Raw genomic sequence first — 26235 nt, 5'->3', positions numbered from 1 at the left:
CATAGTAAAAGAGGCGGAGGGTTTGGACACAAGGACAGGCATGGACAGGTAGAAAAGGCATGGACAGACGGAATGCCTCCCAAATCAATAGGAATGCCTCAAAAATCAACACCATGGATCTCTATACCAACCCAGCCTTGCGCGCAAATAGCAAGGCTGCGGCGGCGGCATGTTGCTGCAACATGATGCCGTTGTGTTCATTCCATATCAACTGCTCACCTAATTTTGGTGAGGAGTCGATGACATCCGAATACCCTTGCAATGCCGAGAAGCTAAATTTTAGCGCGGCAACTACATTTGGTGCACGTCTCCGTAGGGGTTTTGAGAAGGAAACTTGTGGGAAGTAATCAACTGCGTAGTACACCACGACGCAGCTTGCAGGGAAATTTTCCCGCCGCTTTTGAAGGTAGGAAAAGATACGCGTTTACTATTCGGGCTCTATATCTTTTCGTAGGATGTCGTCGTCCAGTCCGTCCTCTGGGGTATCAATTGATCATCGTTCATCATCATCCGTCGTGCAATACTCATCCCACCTGGTCAGCTTTCACCCGCACCGTCACCCGCACCCTCTTTCCTCAGCTCTAACTGGTCCATCTGCACTTGCAAATCCTCGAGCAACCTCTTCAACATTACACCTGCTCCACGACTCAAAGGTCTCAGAAACACTCTCGTCGGATCATCCTTGTTACCAGCCGAGTCCAACAGGCTTTCATCCTTCTCGGTTCTCGCTTCTTCAGACTTCGTAATCAACACTCTGCCACGCTTGATAATCGTCCCTAGCAGACTGCCGCTGAGCTTTGTAAGATCGTGAGGCAAGTACAGCCAGGCCAGGACATCTATCAAACCCTTGGGTGGTCGCAGCAAGGCGTGCTTGATGAACCCTCGCGCCATGACGAAAGCCTTTTCGCCGTATTGCTCCGCCTCTAGCGTATACTTCGAGTCGTTTTCATACCCTTCGAATCCGGCTTCATTGTAGAACGGCTTCTTCACAAATACTAGACCTTGCAGTGATACTAGTAGCTGAAGAAGTGTAGCCCTATCACTCCACTTCTCAGTGTCGTGTTTTCCAGACCACGTTCCGAGCAGACTCAAACATATCTTGCCTTCCTCGTAGAGGTTGGGGTTGATCCGACCCAAGCCGCTGGTCCAGCTGTGGAAATGGGCCGTCGGCGGCTGATCGGGAAATCCTTGACCAAGATACAGGTCGATCACAAAGGGAGCATTTTCGTAAGGAGTGTCTCTTGGCCCGATAATTAGACATCGCATGAGGTCAAGCCTACTTTCATAAGTCCGTACGTAGATTTCTCCTTCAGGTAAGGATGATGCCAGGATATTGTGCTCCTTCATAATTCGTTTCAAAGGTGTCCCAGTGGTCGGGACGGAATGGAGTCCGAACTGGTCTGCAGGAGGTTCTTCTTCGAGAACGAGGAATTGGGGTGGCGCTTCGGTGGACAGCACCCATGCTGGAATGGTCTGTAGCCGGGTGGTGGAAGGATGGCTGTCGGGAGAAGCAGGTCTTGCGTCGGTCATCTCTACGTCTTCATCGTCTTGTAGCTCTTCGTCGTCGTCCTCAGATACCCAATTCTCGTCACCTGCATCTTCGTCGAGCCGTTCACCCCCTTCATATTCCACGCTCTCTGAGATCGGTTCAACAGTCCCTTCATCCGACCAGTCATCGTCATAGTTATCCCAAAAATCGACGTCCAGCATGTTCTCGTCGATGGAATCCGCATCGACGTCGTCATCGATGTATGTGAGGATGGCATCACGCTCAACTCGGATATCCCGACAATGTCGGGCGGCTCCCAGCCGGACAACGATTGTACCATCCAGTCCATGGGCCACGACCTGACCTGTCCAGTTAAGATCTTCCTCACCCTCGCGTCGCAATCGTTGGCGCGTGGCCAATCTCCTAGTAGACCCAGGAGGAAATGGGGCTATTTCTCCGTGTGCAACCGCTCGTACTGTAGCCGTTCGCCTCTCATCGAGTGCTGCGATATCGCCTCCTGCCTCATAAAGCTGCCGCAGTCTCCGAAATTCTTCCGGGTCTTCGAGAACACACATGTCTCTTCTTCGCCGGGCTAGGGCAGGAAACGACAAGATCTCGTACAAGGATACGTCTTCCACAACATTTCCGATCGGTCCGTAATGCGACCCCTGTGCGAGCATTTGCCCTGATGAACGGAGCTCGATCCTTGGTTCTTTGTACCAACGGACGCAAGCTACTCTCTCGTTGGGATCAACTGTCTGCACGACTCCTACCATCTGAGGTATCAGATCATGCGGCTGCTCGAAGAACGCCATCTCGTCAAAATCTGTTACACCAGTGTTTCCAGCGCCTCGAGATCCCACGGGTCTCTGCCGCATTCCTTCTCGCTTCACCACAATATCTGTAGGTTGCAATTCTGGTTCGAAGAGGCCATAGCCGTTCAACATAGCCGAATCGGTTGTTGTTGTTGAACCATCCTGCCACAGCACGGTGGCGTTTTGTTGTGCAGAGACGACTTTGAATTCGTCGAAATCCCAGCCAGGAAAGTCGCTAGAGGTCGCTCTCAAGAACTTTCCGTGCGAGCTGCCTTCACTGCCCTGATATTTGACTGCCGCTGCCGTGGTATCTCGAAACCTAACGTGGCACCCAACACTAAGGTCCTGTCCTGGAAAGACGTTCTGCGTGTCTTCTGACTCTGCATACGAGGAATTTCCAACTTGTGGCCCCGAAGACCAACCATGATTCACACTCCTGCCTGGCGTCCTACCACAGTCATAGATTTTCGCCTTCTTGTTGAGGACCAAGCTACTCTGGTCTCGAAAGTGGTTGATGTTCTCGTACATTGGCACTTCAGACCGAGGAGACGATTCCGAACGGTATAATGTTTCTCTTCCAAAATTGTTTGCGACCCATCCCACTAAGACGTCTCGCGCCCGGACGTCAAGGATGACTCCATGCGCAGCGCATTTGGGATCATATGTCCCACGGATCCATCTCCCACCTCGAAGTCGACTGCGGTCGATGATGACAAAATCTCCCGGACGTGGTGCCTGCACGGGAATAGTGGTTGCCCATCCCTGTGTAGCAACTACGAAGTCTGGTCTCTTGAAGTCCTCATATTCGGGCAGTGCAACCAGAGGTTTACCATAGTCGGGGACTGGAATATGCAAACCATGTGTGTCTGTCACCACCACGATTGATTTGTTTTCCAACGCGATCACCACGTCGATTTCAACGTCGTCGACTAACCCGACCCAGTTGTTACTTATGATGTATTCTCCTGTAACCACATCCGATGCTTTCTTGATGTCTCGGGAAGGGACATTATAAATGAGGGCGTGCGGGTTCGGGTGAGAGAAAGGCAGAGGATGCGACGCGCAGGCAGGTGAACAGGCCGGAAATTCTGTTTGGATGGAGAGAAGTCGGACTTGTTGGACGAGGTTCCTGTTGCTGGCAATATGTTCGAGCGTGTACTTCTCGTCCACGTCTACGACCGTCCCAATCATGTTGCTGCCATCTCGCTTCACCGTGTCACCGATCTGAAAGTCGCGACTTAGAAGGTCGAGATCCTCTTCGAGCACCAAGGAGCTGCCTGCCGCTTCATCGGCGAACTGGACAAAGGCATAGCCGGCGGGTGGCACGCCACTTGTGACAAACTCGTTGAGGGCATCTGCAGGCACTTCGGCATGTGCGATGATCAACTCTTCTTGGAGATCCTGTCCGGGGTCGTGGGTCGTGCGAGAGACTGTACCGTACAGACTTGGATTTGGCTTGAAGACGACATGATCGTAGACTTCTAGGGCTCGCATCTGTATAGTGGAAGAGATAAAATCGCGAGCCTGCCGATCGTCGCAGGGTAGAGAAACGGAGAAGATCAAGGCACGAGGCGAACTAACCTACAAGGCTACGGATAAATTCCGGCAAGTGTACTGTGTGCCTATCGTGCTACCTTACTACCTACTGATGCTGCCTCGCCGCCTGCCAGCGCATGTCTTCGCAAATGTGATTACTGATACTCCCCGTGGAAAAGCTCTGGATGTAAACATCGTCGACGGAAGAATAGAAGGGAGGAATCGAGTCAGATTTCTTAGCCGAAGATATCAAGATAACGACCGTCGAGTAGAGTTGCTTCTGAATCGCGGCCAGCCCTTCAAACATCGAACTTCTCGCCTACCAATTCCTCGCTCAATCTCCACAATCTCTCAGCATTTTCCGCATCTTCGGCGTACTCGTAGGTTGGCTCGCACTTCGCATCAGCCATGTACATGCCGCTCTGGCCTTCGATTCTAGGGTCTAAGGCAGCCACCAGTGTCGTAGTGATACCCTGCTCAACAGGCTTGGGTGGATCCTTATCCAGCGGAAAGTGGCGCCCAGTGTTCTTCTGAGCTATTGGCCCGATGCTTGCCAGAGAAGCTTGAACGTCCTCGATATGGGTGGCTAGGTTCGTAGTGAAGATAGCTCCTGGATGCACGCCATAGCTTTGGATCCCACGAGATTTAAGTCTATGGGTAAGGCCCAGGGAGAAGAGGATATTGGCGGTTTTTGCCTGGCCATAAGCCGACCAAGGATCGTATTCCTTGCCGTTGGAGAAGTTGTAGTCGTCGAAGCGGACAGGGCCAATTTTGTGGCCCAAACTGGTCAGATTCACAATTCTGGAGCCGGGACCCGCAGCGAGAATCTTGCGCATCAGTAGCTTTGTCAATAGGAAATGGCCCAGATGATTGGTGGCGAATTGGAGTTCAATACCATTCTTGTTCGTCTCGTATGTATTGAGTGCCATAATGCCAGCGTTGTTGATCAAGTAGTCGAGCTTGTCAATTGAATCATTGATGGTCGCAGCTGCAGTGCGCACAGAGTCAAAGTCATCCAGTGAGACGGGTACGAACGTGACTTTAATAGCTGGGTTGAGCTCTTTGATCCGAGCCATGACGGAGTCGACACGGGATTGGGAGCGAGCAAGGAGGATCAGGCGAGCCGGGTTGGCATGGGCCAGAGCAACAGCAGTCTCTGCTCCTAGACCTCTCTCGCTTGCTCCGGTGATGACAACTGGGACAAGGTCAGTAAGGTGTCTTTGCTTAAGTGTATGGAAGTGGCTGACAGGTCTTGCCATTGACCCGATCAGCGAGCTCATTGACGACCTCGACACCAGTGGTCTCTCGACTGAAAGTCTTCATAGTGGTGGGATGGTCAGCAGCTTCTACAAAACACCTTGAGACGGATGAAAGACAGAGGAAGTGCCGGTTGTTGGCCCTTCTTATCAAGCTTTCATGAATGATTGAAAAGAATTTTGCGCTGGGAAGCAGGCCCCTTTTAGTATTGTCAATATCATGCAGACCGCTGACGACATTGCGGCGACATGCATCTTAACTCCATTGATAACCAGGTGCACGCAGCGGAGCTTGCTGAATACTGCACTGGTGGATCGGCCGCATAGAGAAGCACAGTGACTATGATTGGGTGGCCTCCTTGAATAATGTGGCTCGTTCGGTGGTGTTGATGCCAATTGCCTCTGAAATGCGGCCGCTTGATGTCTTGGCCGCTTCGGAGTTATTGCGACTACGTGCGACCAATGTACGCAGCGAGGACTGGAAGCTTTCAGAGTCAAGACTCGTTGTCCAACAACGAAGGACTGAGATAGAGCACTGCGCAAGGTCAGCGGCGACACCAGTTGGCGAACAGATGAATCAATCATAAATGCAATGGCAAGAGAACTAGCAATGGAAGGCCTGTGCAGCCAACTTCAGTAATTGTACAAATGGTCAAGCGAATGCCATGATACTCATTGAAGGGGTATCTCAACAACAAAATCAGATGCGCTCAACCTCTCAGACCCGTTTTGATCCAGTCAAAGAAACATAAAGTGTGCACGGCAAGGCAAGTCGTACGAGCTTCGACCGTTATTCGGGCCTCAACCTGTCCACATCCGGTCATCAAGTTCAGATATTCTCAATGACCCTGGCATTCATAGCCTGCTGGAATCCATCATTGGCTCCCATACTGAAAGAATTTCCACCAGTGTTTTGTTTCGAGTTGTAACCACTCGGTTCTCCACCGGTGCTTGGCTGATGAACTGCATTCATCATTTCTGGAGAAACAGTCTGATTGTTGGCCGGTAAGAAAATGACTTTGCTGTTGGCAGTCTTGGCCATAGCTTGCATGGCTTCGAGATATCTGATTTGCATGGCTGGTGCAGAGCTCAAGATATCGGCAGCTTGTCTCATAAGTTTGGCTGATTCGACTTCGGCGCGAGCAGCAATGACCTTGGATTCACCAATTCTCTTGGACTGGGCGGCCATGGAGAGCGAGTCTTGTAGGTCGTTGCTGAAGATGATGTCTTTGATGAGCATCGACTCAACCTGGACACCCCAACCGGACGCCACATCCTCGATGATCTCACCGATGGACTGGGCAAGCTCCTCACGGCGTTCGATCACATCTTGCAAGACACGCGCACCGACGACGTGTCGCAAGGTGGTCTGGGTTCGTTCTACCAGCGCTTGACGGATATTGGAAATACCAAAGGCCGCCTTGTGAGGAGATGTGATATGATAGTAGATGACCGAGGTCAAGTTGAGTGTGACATTGTCTTTTGTCATGCAAACTTGACGAGGAACCTCGACGATCTGAATCTTGACATCGACTTGGATGAGTCTCTCAGACAGAGGGTTGATCTTGACCAAGCCAGGATCGACGGCGCGGGAGAAGCGACCAAACTTGGTGACCAGGCCCACATTGCCTTGCGACACAGGCTTGTAGGGGTTAGGGCAACAGACACAGCATGGAATAGCACCGAGGAAACCGATGCAGGAACCGAGGGAATTGACTGCGCGATTGATCAGAGTGGGGAAACGGACAGTGACAAGACCTTTACATACTCATCGATCCATACCAGCCTTGGACTGCGCCCTCCTCGTCGCCCTGGAGAGTTTGGGCGTACGAGGGTTGTAGATCTTCTCGTCGTGGTGGCTGCACCTTGATAATACCACCGTTCTGGGGGCGGAAGCCAACAGGTGGAGTTGGGGACTTGCCATTGTCCAAGTGTGAGCCTCTTGGAGAGTCCATTGTTGAGTGTTCGGTTTCAGGTATAAGGGGATGTGTGGACGACAGGATGGGCAACGATGAATGTTGTGTTGATGGAGGGCGCAGGTGGTGTTTGTTTGTGAGGAAATGGGTGGTATGCGCTCGCAATGGACGTGGCAAGCGACAATTAATATGCGACGTGGGGATAAGGGCGATACTCAGAATGACACGAGTAAAGACAGGGGAAGCGAAGTAGAGTAGCCAGATCTAAGGCGTCACCAAGTTGAATATATGTGTACGGGATGAAGATGGAGTGGAGTGAGACGAGAGGAGGCGATGGAGGAGTTGGAGGGGGAGGGAGATTTGGTGATTGGATGAAGCCTAAAGACGCCTGGTGAGCCTTTCCCTTGCCGTGTAGACGTGATCATGGGCGATCCCTCGACGACTTTCTCCCCCCAACTTTTAGCTAACTAGCTCACCCGTGCTCACCTAGCTGCAACCTGAGGGACGCTATTTCTGGAAGCATGGGCACGCTCCATCCCCTCATGCTGATCAGATCTTTCAATCGACGCTCGTTGTCCTCTCACCCTCTGTGCCCCTAGGCTCAAAAGGAGCACCTCTTCAAGTGCACCGAATGAGATGCATCCTTTGCCATGACGCGGCACACCTGATTGCTTGAGCGACAGGTAAGGATAGTTTCATCCCGTCGTATTCGAAAATGCGTATATTTCTCATGCGGGTTCTCGTTGGAGGTCTGCCTTGTGCGCCAGGACCCTGTCGGCATCGAATGGAGGAGCTTGGTCGCGAGTCGCTAGAGCGCAACCCGGTAACAGACGAAGGGGGCAGTGCTCCAGGCCTGTCCAGTGTCCACCAACAGAATTACACTTCTCGTTTCGTTCTCTGCCTGGGCGATGCTATGATTCGCTCCCTCAACGATCCTGGAGTAAAAAAGTCACGGCACACATGATCGATTCAGTGGCCCTTCTGCCCTTCCTGCCGCACTTCCGTGTTGCAGACAAGCGCGACATGCACCCAGAAGCCGTAAGCGGGTTCGGCAAGAAAGCTTGGTTCTTTGGGGACAGGGACATCCCTATCGAACTGGCATGTTCACGGCTGCTTCACACCACCGCTGCAGTTCACCTTATGCAGCTAGACAGCAAGGCTAATACAATAACGCACTGCAAGCCCCCTTCGCGGCCATGTGCCGTCGTGGGTATTACCTTACGAGACACTGCCAGCAGCGAGTGAGCCTTGTCTTGGCTAATCAAATCCTTTGGGGCTTGACATGAAACCAGCAACTTACTGCCTCCCTGTCCACTAAGCACTATCAAACGGGACATTGCGGCCCACGGGATTATTCATTCAAGTTCAATGGAATACATTGGCCTTTCCCCCATCACTGCGCCCATCCATCTTACACGGTCTTGCGCCGATTTGGGATCGTTGATTGTATCCAGCACTACGGAGTACTCAGAAGTCAGATGGCCTAAAAGGAGGAAGAGTTCAGGGTCCATTGTCAATACGTAGTATTAACAGTTCTCCACAGATCTACAGCCACGATGATGGATGCAAGACGGTCCTCCACCTCCCAGTGCCCTGGCACTCAGCTTGGCATTATTCCTTGGGACCCGGAAATCGGCAACACAAAACTCTTGGATACTACCGACCTTCGAGAACCTTTCCTCGACAAGTTAGCCTCCTATTCCGAGAATTTGTCCCGTGATCGCAACGCCATATCCTTACTATGGTGACTCCATACACAGCCTCCAAAAATAACAATCCACTCAAGAAATGCCGCGCTGCGCGGATAGACGGTCCCAATCCCGCATCCAACGGAACGATACTCCTCCTTACCACCCTCATTTGCTTTGGGGATCGCGTTGCTGCAGGAGTATTCATTGAGATGACCTGGGGACACTCAGAAAATGCTCGCTACAGGCTCTGGTAAGGTGAGATGGCCTGACATCATAGGTCCTCTGGACGTCACCTCTACCTCGCTTAAGCGGGAGCTCTCAAATCGTACTCGTAATTGAACCTTCTACAGAGTACACCCGCTTCACGTTCTAAATGTAGCATCAAACATTGATACAGTGTTACCCTCTGCCGATATAGCCGTTGCCAGCAAGCTTGGTTTCCCCGCGACAATGGTGCGAACACGTGCCCAAGAGAAGGCGGGCGACAAGGGTGATCAAGATGTCAAAGCAACCGCCAAAGAAACACCTAAGAAAAGACCCCACAGCAAGACAGAAGCGCCCAACACCTCGAAGAAGCTCGGTTCTAGCAAGAAGGCCAAGAAGGAGACCGACGATGAACCACCAGCTGAGAAACAACCCAACTCCGGGGCAAAGAAAAAGGACGAGGATGGAAAGAATAAACCCGCCGACTCAAAGCCTGAAGCATCGTCCCATCCCAAGATCAAATCGCTTATCGAAAAATATGGCTCAATCCCTCTTTCGGACACGGAACTGGAAGACCCCATGTCACCGAAGCCAGAGACCATTCTGGCCCTCTTACTGAATGCCATATTCTCTTCGGCCCGCATCTCCCATGAACTAGCCGCGAAGACAATCGCCACAGCCATCAAGGCAGACTATCACAAGATCGACACCCTCAGAAAGTCTTCGTGGGACGAGCGCACTCAAGTGCTCACTGAAGGTGGCTATACCAGGTACCGGGAGAAGACGGCCACGGCATTGGGCGAACTGGTCCAGCTGATTGACGAGAAATACAGTGAGTTGCCGTCTTCCATTCATCTTATTTTGGGCCTCCCCAAAACCAAATCGTCCATCTATCAAGGTCGCCGAAAATAGAAACCCTCAACCACTTCCTTCCTAATCCACTGATGCCCGCTGGCGCGAGACTGACCAGCAATTTTCCAGATGGCGACCTGAACAACTTGCTTCCAGGGTCCCGCACCGACTCATCACCGTCAGAGATACGCACTCGTCTCAAGGAAATCAAAGGCTTGGGCGATGTCGGCATTGACATCTTCATGGACACTGCCCAAGCTGTCTGGCCGTGCCTGGCTCCATTCCTCGATCCGCGCAGTGCAAAGACTGCTGGTGCCATCGGTGTTCCCGGGAATGCGCAGACTTTGTGGAGTACGAAGGATATCGACCAGGACCCTGGCAAGATGTGCAGTCTTGCTTCGGCGTTGACCAATGTAAGGCTGGACAAGCGCGAAAAGGAATTTCAGTAAGAGCACATGTGGATGCTCGATGCTAGAGGCTACTAGCTGCAATAGTATCAGCTGCATCTGGACCAATTAACTAGTGCTGTGGGCATCTTCATCATGAGATCGATTTCGTAAATGCTGTCTAGGAATAGTTGAAGGAGACATGAATTTGGATACATATGCAACTGTTATTGGAGCTACCACTGTCAGAGCCTTTCTTACGATGAATGCCTCGATACTGGCGCTTTCTACGCACAAGCATCACTTTCGCTTGGGCCCTGAGAAGACATTGACTTGTCTGCCCCCCCCAATCTTGTCCCGTACCATAAAAACGGCAGGAATGGAAAAACCGATAATGTGGCCGTTTTGAAACATGCGTTCTTCTCTCGGGTATCCAAATCTTCCCCTTCTATGAAGTCCTGCGGTGCAAGTGTCTACCATCTAATCCATCTTAAAACCCAACATGTGGCCTGTACTGCATTCAAATGGGCGCCCACGAGCTGCCTAGAAATGCTGCCCCAGATTATCTCGCACGATTGAAACCTCGTAGCAGGGTGATATCCAACATAGCTTTTTGAAGAATCTCTTCTCCCAAAATGCCCAATTTCGGGTACTTCCCATTACGCACGATGCCTCGTTCGTCTATCGTCCGTCCACCCACCCTTCCCAATAGATCTTGACACCACCGAGGTTGCAGACCGGTTTTCGTTCCAGGCCAAACACTCATAGTCATAGGCCAAAATCACTTCGGTCTCAATGATCGCCTGCACTCACCGAAAAAGGCTCGCTGATCTCACTCGCCATGCCCCTGTTGTGCCGTCAGAACTGCATATGCGTATCCGTGGGTTGAAGGTCCGAAAAAGGCTCCTGCTACCAGGCCAGAATTTGCTTTCGTGGGCGACTCACCTAATGCCCCTCTCCTCCTCCGGCATAAGGACAATACCAAACCACGTCCTCAACCCCATTATCCGCTCCTTTTCGCTTTTCGCATCGACGACAACCTCTTTGCCGCCCTTTCCGCCATACTCCTCGCCCAATCTCCTTTCGACCTTCTCCCCATTCAGCACAATCGTCCCAGTCGGCCGTGTCCTCGTCTCTTCATCGACCAATATTTTCGCCAGCACGAGCCGATGGGTAAACCAACTCGTCGGATCCTGGGACGTGCGGTAGTTGATTATCTCGAAGTCGCCCGGCAGCCATTCTAACTCGCTAAAGCAGTATCCGGCAGCCCACTCTGGTTTGGACGTGTTGCGCGTTTCGAACACCCATAGACGCTGGCTAGGGTCTGTGTTCGGCGCGATGGACCGGTAGACCAGCCTGCATTCGGCGCCCGGGACGGAGGGGTAGACTTTTGCTTCTGAATGAGCAGGAGAGGTGGTGCGAATGAGCGGGATGGCGTCGATGAGCGGCTGAGAGCCGAAGCCTACGTCGGCCTAGCCGCTCACGTGCGATTGATTAGTGGGTTTAAAGGCGACTATGGAATTGAAGACAAGAGGTGGAAAGGGATCGACGGGATTGGACGAAATGAGAAGCTGCGGTAAGGGGGAATGGAATACTCTGGGTAGTGGAAAGGGAACGGCAAGACGCTTACCAGATACTTCTGCCCGTCGATCGTGACGATTATGACTTCGTGCTGCCTTAACACTCACCAAAAGATGTTAGAGAGCGCCCTTTGTGCCAGGCAAGAACGCGAGGAAGGGAATGAGACCGGCATACCATCCGGCAAAACCGTGAGGGTTTGCGCCTTTCTCTAGAGCATTGCTTATCCTGGCGCCCGTCACGTAAAGTTGATAGCCCAGAGACCGCAGAATTGTCGAAAAGAAAGCGTTGTTCTCCATGCAATACCCGCCGAGTCTGCGCTCGACAATCTTGTGGAACAGGGCTTCGGAGTCGAGCGAGAGGGCGCGGTGCCAGGAGTACTGCACGGAGATCATCAGAACGAAGATCCCCGCCTTGATCACGCAAAGCTGCATGCAGTGTTGTGGGTTTCTGGACTTACGTGCAGTGCGACATTTCCCCAAGGATTGAAAGCCATTTGCCGCAGCTGAAGTCTTGACAAGGCTGCGAGGGGATCGGCTTTGATCTCGGCCTCAAGAGTCGCCAGAGTGTATGACGAGTCGGGAGCGATGCAGGAGACATACAGGGCCAGCTGGTCGCGGGTGTAGGTTGGCCGGTAGGATAGTGATGTTTCGTCGTATAGCATCTTGATTTTGTTTCCCACAGGTCAAGCTCGAGGGTCGTGAAATGAAAATGATTAAAGCTCGATGTGCCGACTTTTGCGGTGCAAGGATTCCAATGCCCGCTTGATATCCAAGATGACAAGCTCTGACTGTCAAAAAAAAAAGAACGTGTATAAAGAAAAGAGTGTTCTGCCTTGACTGCTGATATTCCTCACCTGCTCGCCTGATGACAACGACATTGAAGATGACGAAGGGCATGACATCGGATATCAACGACGGAAATTCCCCCAATTGATAAGTCAGCGTCAGCCCGATCTGAGTAGCCCTGCATATCACTCAGCTTGCCACGTCGAATAAATGGGATTCAATCGTCGTGCTCATCGTGGTGTAAGGGGATGGATTTGAGGTGTGGTAAGCATAATAATCGTACTGAGACAACGCGTTCATATGTGTATTTGTCGCAGTCAGTACTCTTGCGCTGAATACTCTGTAAGTAAAGTTGTTGGTGGGAAATCCGGCCCACCAGCCTTCGCTCGGCCCAAAGGCCATAGTTTGAAGAATTTTCTGTCCCCGAAAGTTGCTCCGTACGTTCTTTCTGCTGAACTTCACTCTAGCTCGAGCAAGGCCTGATCTTACCGTACACTACATCAATCTAGGGGATTCAAGCTTCCCTTGACCTTTTCGCCAGACTGGGGGTTAGAGCGACGAATGAGTAGCGGGTGCGAATGGCGGATGTCACTGCGAGTCACTGCCTAAAAATGTATCAGATGTGAGTTCAGCGGGCTGGTCTGGTTAGTGGCAGAGTTCAAGAAAATGATTTTTTGAGCCCATTCCTGAATCCGCGAGGAGAACGGGAAGACGATGACGGGTTTCTTGTTGGTGTGTGGCGCAAGTCCATATTCTTTGCTTATGTGTGCAGTAATATGATCAACGAAACTCACAAGACCTGCATGCGCCATGCCCAACAAGAAAGAATCGTAAGTACTGATCGATATAAGATCTGTCCTGTCATCGTCCACCGAGCCGTCCAAAGCAATTATGAACAGAATGTCCTGCGTCACCCCATGTCAATGAGCACAGCGATGAATCGGCCCACAGGCAACACGCTTCCTTGAGTCTTCCTGTCTGGATGGACACAACTGCGCCCCTGTTCTATTTCTCAGCTTCTTTCACGGTAACCCGAACTCCCTTTGAATCCAGACGTGCACTGGGCAGGAAGAAGTCGTGTGCAAGCTTCACGTCGGATACATCTGTCTCGAACAATTCGAAATCATACTTTCGGAACAGCGTCGCTAAGCCCAGATGAATCTCTGCCATTGCAAGATTGACGCCCAGACACGACCTGCTCCCCTTGCCGAACGGAAAAAACCACCGATCCATATGCTGATCCAATTGCCACAGTCCCTGCGCGTCCTGGGTAAGCCAGCGCTCCGGCTTGAAAGCGTGGCTATCCGGGAAGATCTCTTCTTGGTGGTTGTGGTCGACGATCGTCAAGCTCACCGGCGTCCGCGGGGGAATTGTCCAGCCTTGATACTGGAGCGGCTTGTCCCAGAGACGGGGGCTGCGCGCTGTAACGCCGTAGGATAGACGCAGACCTTCACGAGCGCAGGCGTTCAGATAGGGCAATCTCTCCACATCCGACCAGTTGAACGTGCTGGCGTCAGACTTGTGAGGGAGTGCACCGATCAGGTCTGCTCGAAGCTGGTCGTAGTAGGAGCGCGACTGGATGATGTGGAATGTGATCACGGACATGGCCCACGAAGAGGTGGTCAAGCCAGCGGCGATGAGGAGTTGGGCTTCTTCGTTCAGACGGTCGATCTGCTTCTCCTGGGGAGGCAAGTCGCTGCGGAGAAGTTCGTACAGGATCGTGGGATGTTCTGGGTTCTCTTTCGCTGTGCCCGATAATATGGCTTTGAGTTTGACGTCGAAGTCCTGCGGGAGACTGGTTAGCTGCCCATTTGTGACACTGGTACGCCGTCCTGACCTTCGCAAGCTGTAGGACGAGCAATATCTGTGGCTGCATCTTGAGAACAAGCCATTCTGGAAGAAACTGCATCAAGGGATATAGCCATTTGAATTGCAAAGCCACATGGCCTACTTCCGAGGCTGCCATGAACGGCTCCTGGAATGTCTCCTTAAAATCGGGGGATTCCAGGTGCTGGTAGGATTGACCGAAGACATAGGTGGTGATGACGTCTCCAGAGAAAGCAGTAAGAGCTCGATTGATGGCGAACGGATGGCCACCAGCGACATACTTGTCGATCTTGCTGCATAGGATGTCGAGCTTCTCCCGGATTACTGGCTGAAAATCCGAGATTCGCTTCTTGGAGAAGAGCGGAAGCAGCGGCGCCTTGCGAAGTTTGTGAAGATTGTAATCCGCTGTCGAAAAGATGGAGCGAGGAATGTTCAGTCGATTGGTGAAGTAATCGTATTTGTCGACTCTGCCAGGCCCGTAAAGGGTATCCCAGAATTCGGAATCCGAGACATGGAGCTCCTCCGGGTTGATTCTCACAATAGGCCCTGCGCATCGTCAAGCATCCGTCAAAGTACTTACTGCGAAGAATCTCACCATATTTCTTATGCAGCTCGGCGATGTGGAAGGTGAATTGACCACGTAGGATGACTTCGTAATAGAACTCGTACCACCGACTTAGAGCTGCGAGCTTGGGGCCGGGAAATTTGGCAATCGGGCTGAAATGAAGCCTGTAGACGGCAAGCGACACCAAATACGCAAAGAACACTGCAGCAAGCAAGAGGAAGGACATTTTGAAAACCGGCTGACAGTTCAGTGAGAGATAACTCAACTTCTTCCATTCTTCAATACAATGCCGAGCACATGAGGGAAGCGTGCTCGACGCACCGACCTCAAGATCTTGTGTTACAGCACCTCTCACCTACCTCTAGCCGAAATGCCCACGACGAGGTAGCGTGGTCGTGCGTGTTCAAGTGAAAGGTTGCAACAAACGTCCGGAAGTTTTAGGAAACATCCCCGCGGCTGGCGGCGTCGCGGCCCGTGGCCTAATGCAATGGGGATGCATGTGTTGAGCCAAATCTGGTTGAATTGATTGACCGACCGCATGAAACTAGATATCAAGTGGTGGCACCACGTATGATCAGCAGTGGAACGCTAACTGCCGGGCCATCCTTTGCGAACCTCAAGAGATATCGAGCCGCCAGTGCTGAAGAATCCCTGCTGCGTGGCATGTGGGTTGCTAACGTACTCCGCACTTGCTTTGTGCTTTTGTGCAGATAGCCGTGACGACCTCTGCTGCCTCGTGCACTAGGATGTCGGATGTGCTGCAAGTATACGTTACACTACGTGTCGGATGAGAATGAACTTCCAACATCCCGCCCAACCCCTCGCCTTGAATTTCTTCCCAGCCATGAACTAAAGCACACTATGGCGGACATTGAGGAACTGAGAGCAGACGACGATGTCGGTGACTCTGGAGTGGAAGATTCCTCCTCCCTTCAAAGTACTTCTGTCGCAAGCTCTGTGTGGAACTACACTTATGAAAATGGCCGGAGATACCATGCATACCGAGCAGGCAGTTATCCATTGCCCAACGATGAAACGGAACAGGACAGAATGGACCTATTGCACCATATCTGGCGGACTATGCTGGGAGGCGAGTTGCTTCTGAAGAAGCCCGTTACACCTCAACGCATACTTGATGTCGGCACAGGAACCGGTCTCTGGGCGATTGATATAGCGGATGAGTACCCGGAGGCCATTGTCATCGGCACAGACCTGTCGCCGATACAGCCTGGATGGGTTCCACCAAACTGCCGGTTCTATGTATGTCCACGGAAGATGGTGCAGCGGCATTCATATTGACCGAGTATAGGTCGATGATGCGGAGGCTGAATGGACCTACGCACCTTTCGATCTGATCCATGCCCGCAGCTTGGGAGGTTCAATATCTGACTGGCCACGATTCTATAAACAATGTTTCGACTCGCTCCATCCTAAAGGACTTCTCGAAATGCAAGAGCACGACGCTTGGATCAGCACCATAGAACAGGAGTTGCCACCTTGGACGGCCGACTGGAACGTTACCTTGAACGAGGCCAGTGCAGTATTCGGCAAATACCTCAATGTCGCCAACAAGCATATAGACTGGATGAGAGAAGCAGGGTTTGTGGAAGCGGAACAACAGACTCACAAAATCCCCATCGGTAGTTGGGCCAAAGACCCGAAGTTAAAGGAACTCGGCCGAATACATCTTGCTGAAATGCTTTCAGCTGTTGAGCCGTACACCCTGGCGCTGTACACCAAGGTGCTTGCAAAGAGCTTCGACGAGACAAAGCTCACGACTGAAATGGTCAAGAAGGAGTTTTGCACTAAAAGGTTTCACCTATATGTCAATTACCATTTTATCACTGCCAAGAAGCCCGGTGGTAATTCCGATACTTGATTTTGGCGGGTGCGACATCAAGTGGATGGACAAGGCGGTGACAAGGTCACCTTTCGACAAAACATCATTCACACTTCTGTTTGGTTCTTACTTCACGCTTCTGGCTTTTGTCCCAGACAGTGTGCCATTGAGCGTCAGCATGGTTTCTGACTCCCTGAGAGTTTGCGGTTCAGCTGACAGGTCATATATGCCTTGAATGGCCGGACTCTTGAAGTCATTTCTGACTTCCATGAGAACAAGGTTGAGGTCTTCTCTCTTCCAGGCCGCCTATGTCTGGTCCCAAGTGATGATCATATAGACGGCCGAGGAGGATGGGGGCTAATGTGAGAAGGGACCAGAGGAAGCAATGTAGAAAGTTAGGAAAAATTGTATTGTTGGCTACGTGGGGGTATAGTATTCGGTAACTATGGAAGAGAGAGAGTCTGAAGCTGTCCACAGTACCACAGGATGTCCATGTAGTGCCAAGGCACCGAAACCTGACAGCGATCTTGAACTTCATCTCCATCTCGGGAAGACACCCACCGACACCCTCCGTGACGCTCCAAAAGCGGCGAGAAATTTCCCTGCAACCTTACGTTGAACTGTTCGTGACTGTATTGTAAGAATGGCCGGGAAAGACCTCGCATCGAATTGCCTCTCGGATACGCGAACAATCGGTAGCGAAGGCAGATGAGGCGCCCATCATTGGCATGCCCCTTGTATCCGCCTCAACTCAGCACCTTCTCATCAATTACTACTCCATACACGCAACTCGAGTTCTAGAACTGGAAAACACTGTAGAACAATCTGCACGGCTTCTTTCCCTCTCTTCTAACCCAAATCTCGTCTCTTCAAGGCTTCACAAGTTCTCATTGTAGCTGTTGGATCCCGCGCTGCTGCGCCACTTTTGTCATTACTGGGCACCTACAACTACCTTGGAATTAACTACCTAGGTACAAATTTGCACCAGCGGTTACAACCTCCTTCTTCAGATTCTCAAGCCATGGTATGAGCATGGGCTCAAGAACTTCCGTCTGCCCTTTCAGCGCTATAGGATGAAAGACACTTTGCGAAAGAAGTCCGGCAAGTCGGACTCCAACAACGAATTCGACGTCCCCTCCAACTCCAGCGAAGCTCCCTCAAATCCATGGGCCAGCGAGACTTCTTCAGCCGTTAACGGAGACATCATTTCTCGCCAGGTCTCAAAGGCGTCCAAAAGTCCTGACACCAATTCGCCACAAAGACAGCCTACTCAAGAGCAGGCTTCCTCACCACCGCCATCTACGTCTAAACTCGAAGTTCCCAGCGGAGAGAACGGCACGGATGGAACAGAAACCTCAAAGCCAACCCGCCGACGAAAGACAATAACCAAAAACCCCCACACCTTCGAGCTGGAAGCTGACCTCAATCCCGTCAAGAAGGAGCAAGCACCTCCGCCGACTCCTGAACCACCAAAGACAGAGACTCCAGCTCCAACACCGGCCCCGAAGAAGAAAAAGCGAGTTTCTCAAGGCCCGCCTCCCGAAACACCCACCACCGTGACAGTCAACTCTGTACCATCGATACGACCGACGCCGGCGACTCCTACCTCTCCCAAAGCCATGCCTGCACCACCATCTACTCCCGCGGCTTCCGCACAATCGCCCATCCCTGCCACCTCTGGACCAACGTCACCAAAACCGCCTTCCGCAACGACCCCTGTCAACCCGTTCACAGCCGCGCACCGCCCCAAAAAATCCCTGTCATCTTCCACCACCTCTAACATAGCGACCTCTAGCAACCCATGCCGCTTCACCCCACCCCGGCTTCCTGACGAGACTTTTCACGGCAAAGTCATAGTCCTCACCAACGGCGCCTCGCAGACGGGCCAGGCCCTGATCCGCCAATTCCACGCCGCGGGCTGCCGCATCATTTTCGGCGACACATCCTCCGACCAGGCGCGCCGACTCATCTCCTCCCTTCCGCCACCGCATGTCGTACATTTCAACCGATGCGACATGACGAGCTACGCCGACATGCTCGACCTCTTCAAGCTCGCGACAACAATGTATGGGCGCGTCGACCACGCCATCTTCGGAGTCGGCGACGATGGCGGCCAGGCCCGTTCGGTCGGCGAGTCCGAAAGAGGCTGGTTCGACCACGACAGGCCGGGCGTGAACAAGACGTTCCGCATGGCCGTCGGTGAAATCGAGAAGGAACCTCTGGGTCTAGCCGACACCTTGACCGCGAGCATTCGATTCGCACGCATCGCTATGGCGTACCTCAAATACTCGCCCAAGTCGAAGCAGAAGAAGAAAATGCCGCTCAATCCGTACGCGAGTCTCCCGCGGCCCGAGGATGACACTTGGGCTTCGACTTCGCCGGGAAAAGATGACCGGAGTTTGACTTTTGTCACGAGCGTCGCGGCCTTCAAAGAGACGCCCGGCCTGCCGATTTACCAGGTCACGCAGCACGGCGTCTTGGGCCTTGTCAGGAGTCTGCGCAGCACCGTCGATCCTGACCCCGAAAGAGATGGCGTCCGGATCAATGCTGTCGTCACGAATGTCATGGTGCCGCGGGCGCTGGCGCAGACTGGTGGCCGGATGAGTGTGCAGTTGCCGCCTGACCGGCCAGAGGATGTGGCGAGGGTGATTGCCGGCGTCGTGGCGACGAGTAATGCGACTTCTGTGAGTACTACGACGAGCGAAGGGAGCGAGGGGGGGACGGGCATGACCAATGGGGGCGGAATATGGTATGAGAAAGGGTTTGAACGCGGTGTGAGGGAACGCTTTCTCCATGGACGCGTCATCTATAGTGTCGGCGCTGAGTGCTGGGATGTGCAGGAGGGCTTGGATAGAAGTGAGTCTGTTTGGATCGGGACGAAGCCAGCCGAGGCGCTGAACAAAGGGATTGGTGGGCTGAGTGGTGGCTTGGGAGCCGGTAGGATCGACGGAGAAGGTAGTAGTTGGATCTTGGATTTAGCGTAGCGTAGCGAAGAAATACACACGGGAATGGGAAGGCAACGAAAAGAGAGAAAAAGTATGTACAATGCCGGCTTCGGGTATATACAGTCTAAAAATGTACTCTTCCAGAGTGAGCATCATCCGTTCTAGGTACGATACGGTCGAAGACTTTTATGCTGGACTATTTCGACACCTGGCCGGTGATGTTCCACTGAACCCTACTAATGCCCTTATTGCCCATGAGCCAGAGTGATTTCAGGTCCGGCCCAGTGAATGCAAAATTAGACACAGTGTGGTTAACTTGCACTCGGATCAAGAGTTGACCCATATCGTCAATGACGTCTAGTCCATGGCCGGAAGCTGTCAAGACAAGCCCCTCGCGACTGACTTTGAGACCGTCCGGGATGTAGTCCTGCGCAAGGTAGAAAGCGCGCTTGTTGCTGATCCTCGTGCCGTTGTTCGCCACGTCAAATGCATAGATCGATCGTCTGCCTGTTGTGTTGTAGTGTTTCGTTCCCGGCCCGACCGCCGGGTCGATACTACCGGTCAATGCACCTGTTTCCGTGATATATAGTGTCTTCCCGTCCGGTGAAAAAGCGATGCCGTTGGGCTGCTCGATCGTATCGTCAACCAGGAACACAGCGCCTGTGGTCGGGTTGAAGCGGTATGTCGCGGTGGGTAACTGAGGAGCGGTGTCCACACGGCCGTTGAACCAGGGGTAATCGGGGTCGGTGAAGAATAGGTCTCCAGATGGCGGGTAGACGGTAACGTCATCCATGTTGTTGAAGTAATAGCCGAAGTAGTTGTTCAGGATGACTCGAGATTTATTGGTCATGGGGTCCACGGTATGAATAGAGATGCGCTGCTCAGTACCATTGATGTTGTCAAACCCACCGCTCGAAGCCCAGTATATTAGTCCGTTGTGGTAGACGCCGCCATTTGGTGCGAAGATCGGCGGATCCGGTAGGTACTCGCTCAATGTCGGCGGGGATATGTTGAGGTTGACCACGAGTTGTGAGAGATAGCCGTCTGGAGAGGCATTCACCGGTGGCAATTGGGACATGTACAGCAGATTGAGCTTAGGCACGTAGACTGGTGCTTCATGTACCGAGTCGCCTATTGGGAACATGAAGTCCCAGCGAGGTGAGCCACCGAGATAATCAAGGCCCCTTTGGCGGTCGAATACCACGAAGTTGGCTTGCTTGAGCAGGCTGAACGTTGGGGCGCTCGATACGGTAGTGTTTCGGAAGTCATAGTCTGCTTGGAGCGAGGTGATGGAGCGATTGAAATGGTATGGGAGTACTGCCGCCTAGTTGATGTCAGTATTGCGACCATGACATGGAGAAAAAGGATGGTGCTCCCATACATATTTGTTGACGCAGACAACTGAGCTGCTGAAGCCACCACATGCCTCCACAATGGGTTGGGTAACTCCGACTGGTTGGACCTGTGCCATGGTCGGAGCTGCTAGCAAGGCTGCCAGGCATATAGGAATAGTCTTCATGGTGTAGCAGTCTTCGTCATTCCATGGAACATGAATGGAAGAACCAGAACCCACGAGTTGAAAATGTGACCTTGCATGCCTACTTTATGCCCTAGAAAGGTTCAATTATCTCCAACATTCGTACCTTGAACCTGACGATCACTTTCCCGAGATCCATATCGTGAATAGCCTATGTAGTCAGGCACGCTGGATCTTGCTTACCTTGAACCTCGCCGAGCCGGCACAGACGAAGAGTCGTTGGAGAAGAATTGTCAATCATTGCTTGATTCAGGTATACGAGAGTCAAGCGGTCAGTCTCCGCGAGGACCCCAATTTGGATCGTTCAGCATTGTGTGAAGGAAGAGTTGGAGAAGGACTGCCTCGTTGTCGGTCTGTCGGAATTGAGGGATACCTTACGGAGTGGGCTGATGATGTTCGAGGGTGCTGTTCCAATGAATATCTAGGTAGGAGCGAGGAAGTGAAGTCGGCGAGAGCATGAGGAAGACAAGCAAGCCAAGGGATTCGAGTCACGACTTCTTCATCCGCAACAACTTCTTGGTCTCATTATTTTCGCTCATCACCTTTCAATCGACTTCGGGGGCTTGATGGTCTAAAGAGGCAGGTTTTATCAGACTTGCATAATGAAGGCCCGTGATGATTCGCTCAAGTTTGACCATGGCTTTCAGCTGGTGCAGGGGATGCGGACCATTTGTCCAGGGTCTAGTTTGTGGCTTGCGTCGAGCCTGACCAGCGTTCCAGCCATTACTAGGCCATATGCTCCTTTCTGATTTGGCCCTATGTCTTACTACTATCCCAGCTCGGATCATGAGCTTGTCTTAGATGCGCCGGGGAAGGAAGGTTGTCAGTGAACAATACAAACGCACCGTCATCTTGAGCGACTGCTCTCAGACTGAGGTATGCTTGTAGGCATCCTAACAACACCCCCCTGGTTATGGCATATTCGGGTCACAACTCGGCGATACTGTCGACCTTGACCGGCAGAAAATGAGCGAATCGACCGAGCCCATTCATGACGGCGTGGACGAGTTTGTCTACGATCCGATACGAGTGTCTCTGCTTGCTACTATCGACGATGAGGACTCTGCATATAATGACCTCGAAAAGGTCGATCGCTACTCCCTCTTCGAGACTCAAACGATTGATATATGGGAAACCAATACGCAAGGAGTTCGATTTGTCGACAGAAATTATCCCATTTCACGCCGGCTACCGGAAGACCTGTTCGAGGCATATCATCCTTCTGTGGCCGGAGGAGGTCGCTTGGCTCTACGACTCCTCTGCACACGGCCAGTCTTGAGTAGCAATCAGACAGCTCGGCATAATGACTTGGCCCGCGCAGACGAGAGACAACTCAATTATCTTCCGTTCCTTCCGAACGAAATGCAGGAACTCATCCAACAATGGGGTCTTCACCGAGAGTATACCTGGATGAGACTGATGTCCTGAGAGGTCGGCAATTTTCAGCAAAGACGGTTTGGGACGACAATTTCAATCCGCCACGAGCGATCAGGATGGGTACGCCCTTACACTATCTTCGCGTGTTTCTTATTGATCCAAAGGATGAAGATGAGAAGAACGACGGGCGTGCTAACATCAGATAGGAATCGTTATAAACTTTCCCTTTGTCCTCCGCCCAGCGAGGCAGGTCAAGTTTGTAGTCGATGCGAAATCTAATCGCAGCTTGAAACGCGTGCCACCACGTCGCACTCTTCGATCCAACTACGACCCTCGCCGGGATGACCCCTTTCTGTGGTCGTTCGCCATGTCGCATTCTCTACAGAAAGGGAAGAATAGAGGTATTCTCGACGGCATCACGGACTTTGCTTGCGGCGACTTGAAGCGGCGACTCCTCAAAGCTTCATCACGCTGGTACCTACACCCTTTACACGTTCCAGTAGTGCTGCTGGGTGTCTTCTTCGACCACGCCGCCTGGGAGGTCAACCGGCTCTGCAAAGTGGTTGCCCACTTCGAAAGTCTCTCTCGTGACGCAGGCATCGGATCGCTTGACAATTCGACACCATCACGACACAGTTACAGTACATCCGGCGGTCGCTCTACTTTCAACAATCCCTCACAAAATTCCTGCTTGAGACTATGACTTTTCTCGAGGACAAGGTCTTCATGCGCGACGTTTCCAGTCATGACGACGGCATGACCGACTCGTACAGGACTTACGTTTATCAGACGAATCCACATATGGAAGAGAAATTAAACAACATTCTGCACTTGATCGAGAACAACCTCTCTAGGTGTCAATATCTCCAGTCCAGGACAAGAGACGCACTAGACTTTATAAAAGGAAAGTTTGCCCTTGTCGACAACGACGCCAACAAGGAAGACGCCGACAGTAACAAGACGATGCAGTTTCTGCAAATGACGTTCCTGCCAGCAACGTTCGTCGCGGCGATTGTGTCGACGAATTTCTTCGATCTGACTGCGAGCCCGCCAACCGTGTCGTCGTATATATGGATCTTTTGGCTCGTGGCCATTGCGCTGACGATGCTCACGCTTGGTGTATACTTCTTCTGGAAATGGCGCAAGAAAGAGGAAAACAAGCGTAAGGAGCAGGAAGCTGAAGCGCGCAAGAACGAAGTCGGATGGGAGGAAGGCGGCTTCGAAATGGACACTGACGAAGAGGACGATGATAGTGGGAGGAGACGACGAGGGAGAAGAAGGAGGACGGCGACTGATGCTGAGAACGGCGGTGGGAATGGTGAGAAGAACAAAAAGGACAAGCCCGAGTTGGTGAAGTAACGGATGTATGAAGAGGCACTGTGGCACGATAGAAGGCTGCTTTCGACAGACCTCTGAATGCTGCGAGCGCAACTCTTTTCTACTAGCTGTAAGACGCATCCTCCTACTCACGAAAACTTTGAAAGTCTTGCCACTAAAGGCGAGCAACAGAAGGACTTCGACATATTAGCAGCAACAAATTGGTATCACAACGTAAGACGACAAATCCTTCGGTCCATCGGCATGGTATATCTCACACCAACATGGCAGACAAACTCCTCTACCTTAGATCAACTTCATAGACTCATTTCTCGCCAAATTGACAACATCCCGTCTTGCTCGTCTTGAAGTTAAGGCACCTATCCAGCGGGATCAGCACGATTGCTTAAGGCCGAAGTTTAGTTGTCAAAATCACTCACCCGCCGCCCGTGGCTTCCCATAGCATACATCCGTCTCGCGATTTGTAGTTGCAACTGTTAAAGGATGCGGTTAGTAAATGTGCCTTCTCTGCTGCCGACGGGCTTTTTGTCATAGTATCGGCGAACACAGCCGTGGGGCAGGAAAGAACCGCCGTTGGGCTCGGGCAGTATTCTCTCTTCCACCAAGCCATCAACAGAAACGTTAAGGAAAGGAAAACTGGAGCCGGCAAGGGAGACGTACCATCCATCGGTATAATCTCCGTAATTCAGACAGCCTTTATTGAATTCACCATGTCAGCGCATGTTCTCACACATATACATTTGAACTCAATCTCCATCTCGACTCTCACGGCTGGCCGTTTCTCTCCCCAACGTCAGTGGTCTGGAAATGGTATCTCTTACCATCGGCATGGTCCCCATAAGTCATACATCCCGACGCACCCTCGCCGAATGTAAGACATCCATCTGCCGCCTTTTTCTGGCCTTTTTGCTGCGTTGCGGGGCCTTGCATCTCTAGCGAATCTGATTGTGCTTCTGGTTGCGCTGGAGAGGGCTGTTGTTGATGTTGTTCTTGCGGCGAGCCCTCGCGCGGATGTGCCTGGAGTCGGTCATGGCTATGCGCGGAAGTGGAGCGGGAAGATGCGGACGCTTCGTAGGGAGGAGGAGGGTCCATGCGTGGGAAGGTGGTGGTGGGTGTTTCGGTGGCTCGTGTAGGAGGGGATGCGGGAGATCTGAGTTTGCCCATGTCGTTGTCGTTGGACAGATAATAGTGCGTGGTGATGGTCCAGGCTTGTAGATAAAGTCGCGCAGATGGTCGCAATAGTAGTAGTCGTGCAAGATCAGGTCAAGTAGCGGTCGGCGCAACAGATCAGTGGTCAACTGCGGCCGCTTGTGATGAGCAGGCGACGGGTTTGGGGGCTTTGGACTCGTATTGCGTTGCGACAATACTAGTATATGGGAGCAGCTTCTTCTATATGTAGTTGTCCTACCTTTGTCAATGGACCTGCGAGCTGAACCTGATCAACATGAGACCTGTAACATAGTGTGCTAAAGAGGTGCAGCTATAACCGGTTGGTGTTGAAAACGAATACGATTGGCTTGTATGCCGTCTGCCTGAGGATGCGAGCTTGGAGACGATGAGAGTGGTGGCTCGAGCCATACCCATTCAGGGGCCGGGAAAGCGATGAAATTGTGGTGCCTGGAATATCGGGTTTGCTCTCCACCAGTCTCGTGGCTTTCAGCTACCATGGCTCTCCTCCAAACATACCTTGTGGAGTGGATTGACGCGCGCGAGACCGGTCAGACTGTCGCTGCGACAAAAGGACAATTCATGAAAGAAATGATGATGCCTATCAACTTCCCCCGGAAACATGCGACGAGTAGCTTGAGGACTTGCGCGGCATGATACAATAGCTACAGCGACCACAAATCGACACCACGAGGGAATTTGATCTCTTACAGATCCAACTCGTAACGGGATAAGTTGGGTGCTCAGACTGATACTTTTTCACATTGCTTAGCATCAAGCCAGCAAGGTGTGTCCATACGGAGTAGGCAAGCAGCAAGATGATGGTATCCAAACAACCGAGTCGCATGCATGCGTGTGTATCTCAAGCATTAAACAAAGCAAGAACGAGATCGTTAAGTACAACTGATTGTAGCCTTTTCCCTAATTCAGGCCATTCCCTTCTGGTGTCTGGCTGCGGAGGCTCACCTCAACACAGTCAGGTAAGCATGCTGCCACTCAAAAATAGCATATGACGCAAAATAGGGAAGCAAACGGAAGAGTCGGGTTGGTTGACTCCCACACTCGATAATCATACGCCAGGATTGGACTCGGAGGACTTTTCTGACGACTGTGATGGTGTGGTCGTTG

General features: G+C 52.1%; 12 protein-coding genes across 15 annotated transcripts; 5 read left to right on the top strand and 7 right to left on the bottom strand.

Annotated features, from left to right (window-relative positions):
- Positions 1–409: 409 nt before the first annotated feature.
- Positions 410–3834, bottom strand: PV05_08634 (uncharacterized protein). Its single transcript, XM_013458162.1, has one exon. It carries the CDS (start codon positions 3796–3798, stop codon positions 538–540), a length of 3261 nt encoding a protein of 1086 aa, XP_013313616.1. The 5' UTR covers positions 3799–3834; the 3' UTR covers positions 410–537.
- A 305-nt stretch (positions 3835–4139) lies between these two features.
- On the bottom strand, positions 4140–5163 carry PV05_08633 (uncharacterized protein; the record flags this gene model as incomplete). The annotated part of the gene is made up of 2 exons (XM_013458161.1): positions 4140–5035; positions 5088–5163. The coding sequence occupies 2 exons, from the start codon at positions 5161–5163 to the stop codon at positions 4140–4142; spliced, it is 972 nt and encodes a 323-aa protein (XP_013313615.1).
- Positions 5164–5925: 762 nt separating this feature from the next.
- Positions 5926–7051, bottom strand: PV05_08632 (uncharacterized protein; the record flags this gene model as incomplete). Its single annotated transcript, XM_013458160.1, has 2 exons — positions 5926–6812; positions 6865–7051. 2 exons carry the CDS (start codon positions 7049–7051, stop codon positions 5926–5928), a joined length of 1074 nt encoding a protein of 357 aa, XP_013313614.1.
- Positions 7052–8198: 1147 nt separating this feature from the next.
- Positions 8199–10538, top strand: PV05_08631 (uncharacterized protein). The gene is made up of 2 exons (XM_013458159.1): positions 8199–9739; positions 9889–10538. Exons 1-2 carry the CDS (start codon positions 9154–9156, stop codon positions 10206–10208), a joined length of 906 nt encoding a protein of 301 aa, XP_013313613.1. The 5' UTR covers positions 8199–9153; the 3' UTR covers positions 10209–10538.
- PV05_08630 (uncharacterized protein) lies at positions 10378–12632 on the bottom strand. Its single transcript, XM_013458158.1, has 5 exons — positions 12184–12632; positions 11901–12103; positions 11776–11821; positions 11091–11617; positions 10378–10992 (listed from the first exon to the last, which is right to left on the bottom strand). The coding sequence occupies exons 1-5, from the start codon at positions 12385–12387 to the stop codon at positions 10938–10940; spliced, it is 1035 nt and encodes a 344-aa protein (XP_013313612.1). The 5' UTR covers positions 12388–12632; the 3' UTR covers positions 10378–10937.
- Positions 12633–13329: 697 nt separating this feature from the next.
- PV05_08629 (uncharacterized protein) lies at positions 13330–15248 on the bottom strand. The gene is made up of 3 exons (XM_013458157.1): positions 14934–15248; positions 14349–14884; positions 13330–14296 (listed from the first exon to the last, which is right to left on the bottom strand). Exons 1-3 carry the CDS (start codon positions 15127–15129, stop codon positions 13517–13519), a joined length of 1512 nt encoding a protein of 503 aa, XP_013313611.1. The 5' UTR covers positions 15130–15248; the 3' UTR covers positions 13330–13516.
- A 516-nt stretch (positions 15249–15764) lies between these two features.
- PV05_08628 (uncharacterized protein) lies at positions 15765–16782 on the top strand (the record flags this gene model as incomplete). Its single annotated transcript, XM_013458156.1, has 2 exons — positions 15765–16163; positions 16213–16782. The coding sequence occupies 2 exons, from the start codon at positions 15765–15767 to the stop codon at positions 16780–16782; spliced, it is 969 nt and encodes a 322-aa protein (XP_013313610.1).
- A 636-nt stretch (positions 16783–17418) lies between these two features.
- On the top strand, positions 17419–19839 carry PV05_08627 (uncharacterized protein). The gene has a single exon (XM_013458155.1). It carries the CDS (start codon positions 17817–17819, stop codon positions 19725–19727), a length of 1911 nt encoding a protein of 636 aa, XP_013313609.1. The 5' UTR covers positions 17419–17816; the 3' UTR covers positions 19728–19839.
- Positions 19840–19884: 45 nt separating this feature from the next.
- PV05_08626 (uncharacterized protein) lies at positions 19885–21207 on the bottom strand (the record flags this gene model as incomplete). The annotated part of the gene is made up of 2 exons (XM_013458154.1): positions 19885–21012; positions 21070–21207. The coding sequence occupies 2 exons, from the start codon at positions 21205–21207 to the stop codon at positions 19885–19887; spliced, it is 1266 nt and encodes a 421-aa protein (XP_013313608.1).
- Positions 21208–22191: 984 nt separating this feature from the next.
- PV05_08625 (uncharacterized protein) lies at positions 22192–22653 on the top strand (the record flags this gene model as incomplete). The annotated part of the gene is made up of 1 exon (XM_013458153.1): positions 22192–22653. One exon carries the CDS (start codon positions 22192–22194, stop codon positions 22651–22653), a length of 462 nt encoding a protein of 153 aa, XP_013313607.1.
- A 648-nt stretch (positions 22654–23301) lies between these two features.
- Positions 23302–23961, top strand: PV05_08624 (uncharacterized protein; the record flags this gene model as incomplete). The annotated part of the gene is made up of 1 exon (XM_013458152.1): positions 23302–23961. One exon carries the CDS (start codon positions 23302–23304, stop codon positions 23959–23961), a length of 660 nt encoding a protein of 219 aa, XP_013313606.1.
- PV05_08623 lies at positions 23949–25467 on the bottom strand. Of its 4 annotated transcripts, XM_013458148.1 has the most exons (4): positions 24762–25467; positions 24601–24634; positions 24360–24413; positions 23949–24299 (listed from the first exon to the last, which is right to left on the bottom strand). In XM_013458148.1, the coding sequence occupies exons 1-4, from the start codon at positions 25102–25104 to the stop codon at positions 24245–24247; spliced, it is 486 nt and encodes a 161-aa protein (XP_013313602.1). In that variant the 5' UTR covers positions 25105–25467; the 3' UTR covers positions 23949–24244. The 4 variants fall into 4 exon arrangements, with proteins under 4 accessions (XP_013313602.1, XP_013313604.1, XP_013313605.1 ...); XM_013458150.1 differs by having other exon boundaries at positions 24601–25467; XM_013458151.1 differs by having other exon boundaries at positions 24360–24634.
- Positions 25468–26235: the final 768 nt, after the last annotated feature.

Source organism: Exophiala xenobiotica (assembly GCF_000835505.1).
Source record: "Exophiala xenobiotica strain CBS 118157 unplaced genomic scaffold supercont1.5, whole genome shotgun sequence".
Classification (NCBI taxonomy): Eukaryota; Fungi; Ascomycota; class Eurotiomycetes; order Chaetothyriales; family Herpotrichiellaceae; genus Exophiala; species Exophiala xenobiotica.
The sequence above is the reverse complement of the archived record's forward strand: the minus strand, read 5'-3'. Positions and strand labels throughout refer to the sequence as shown.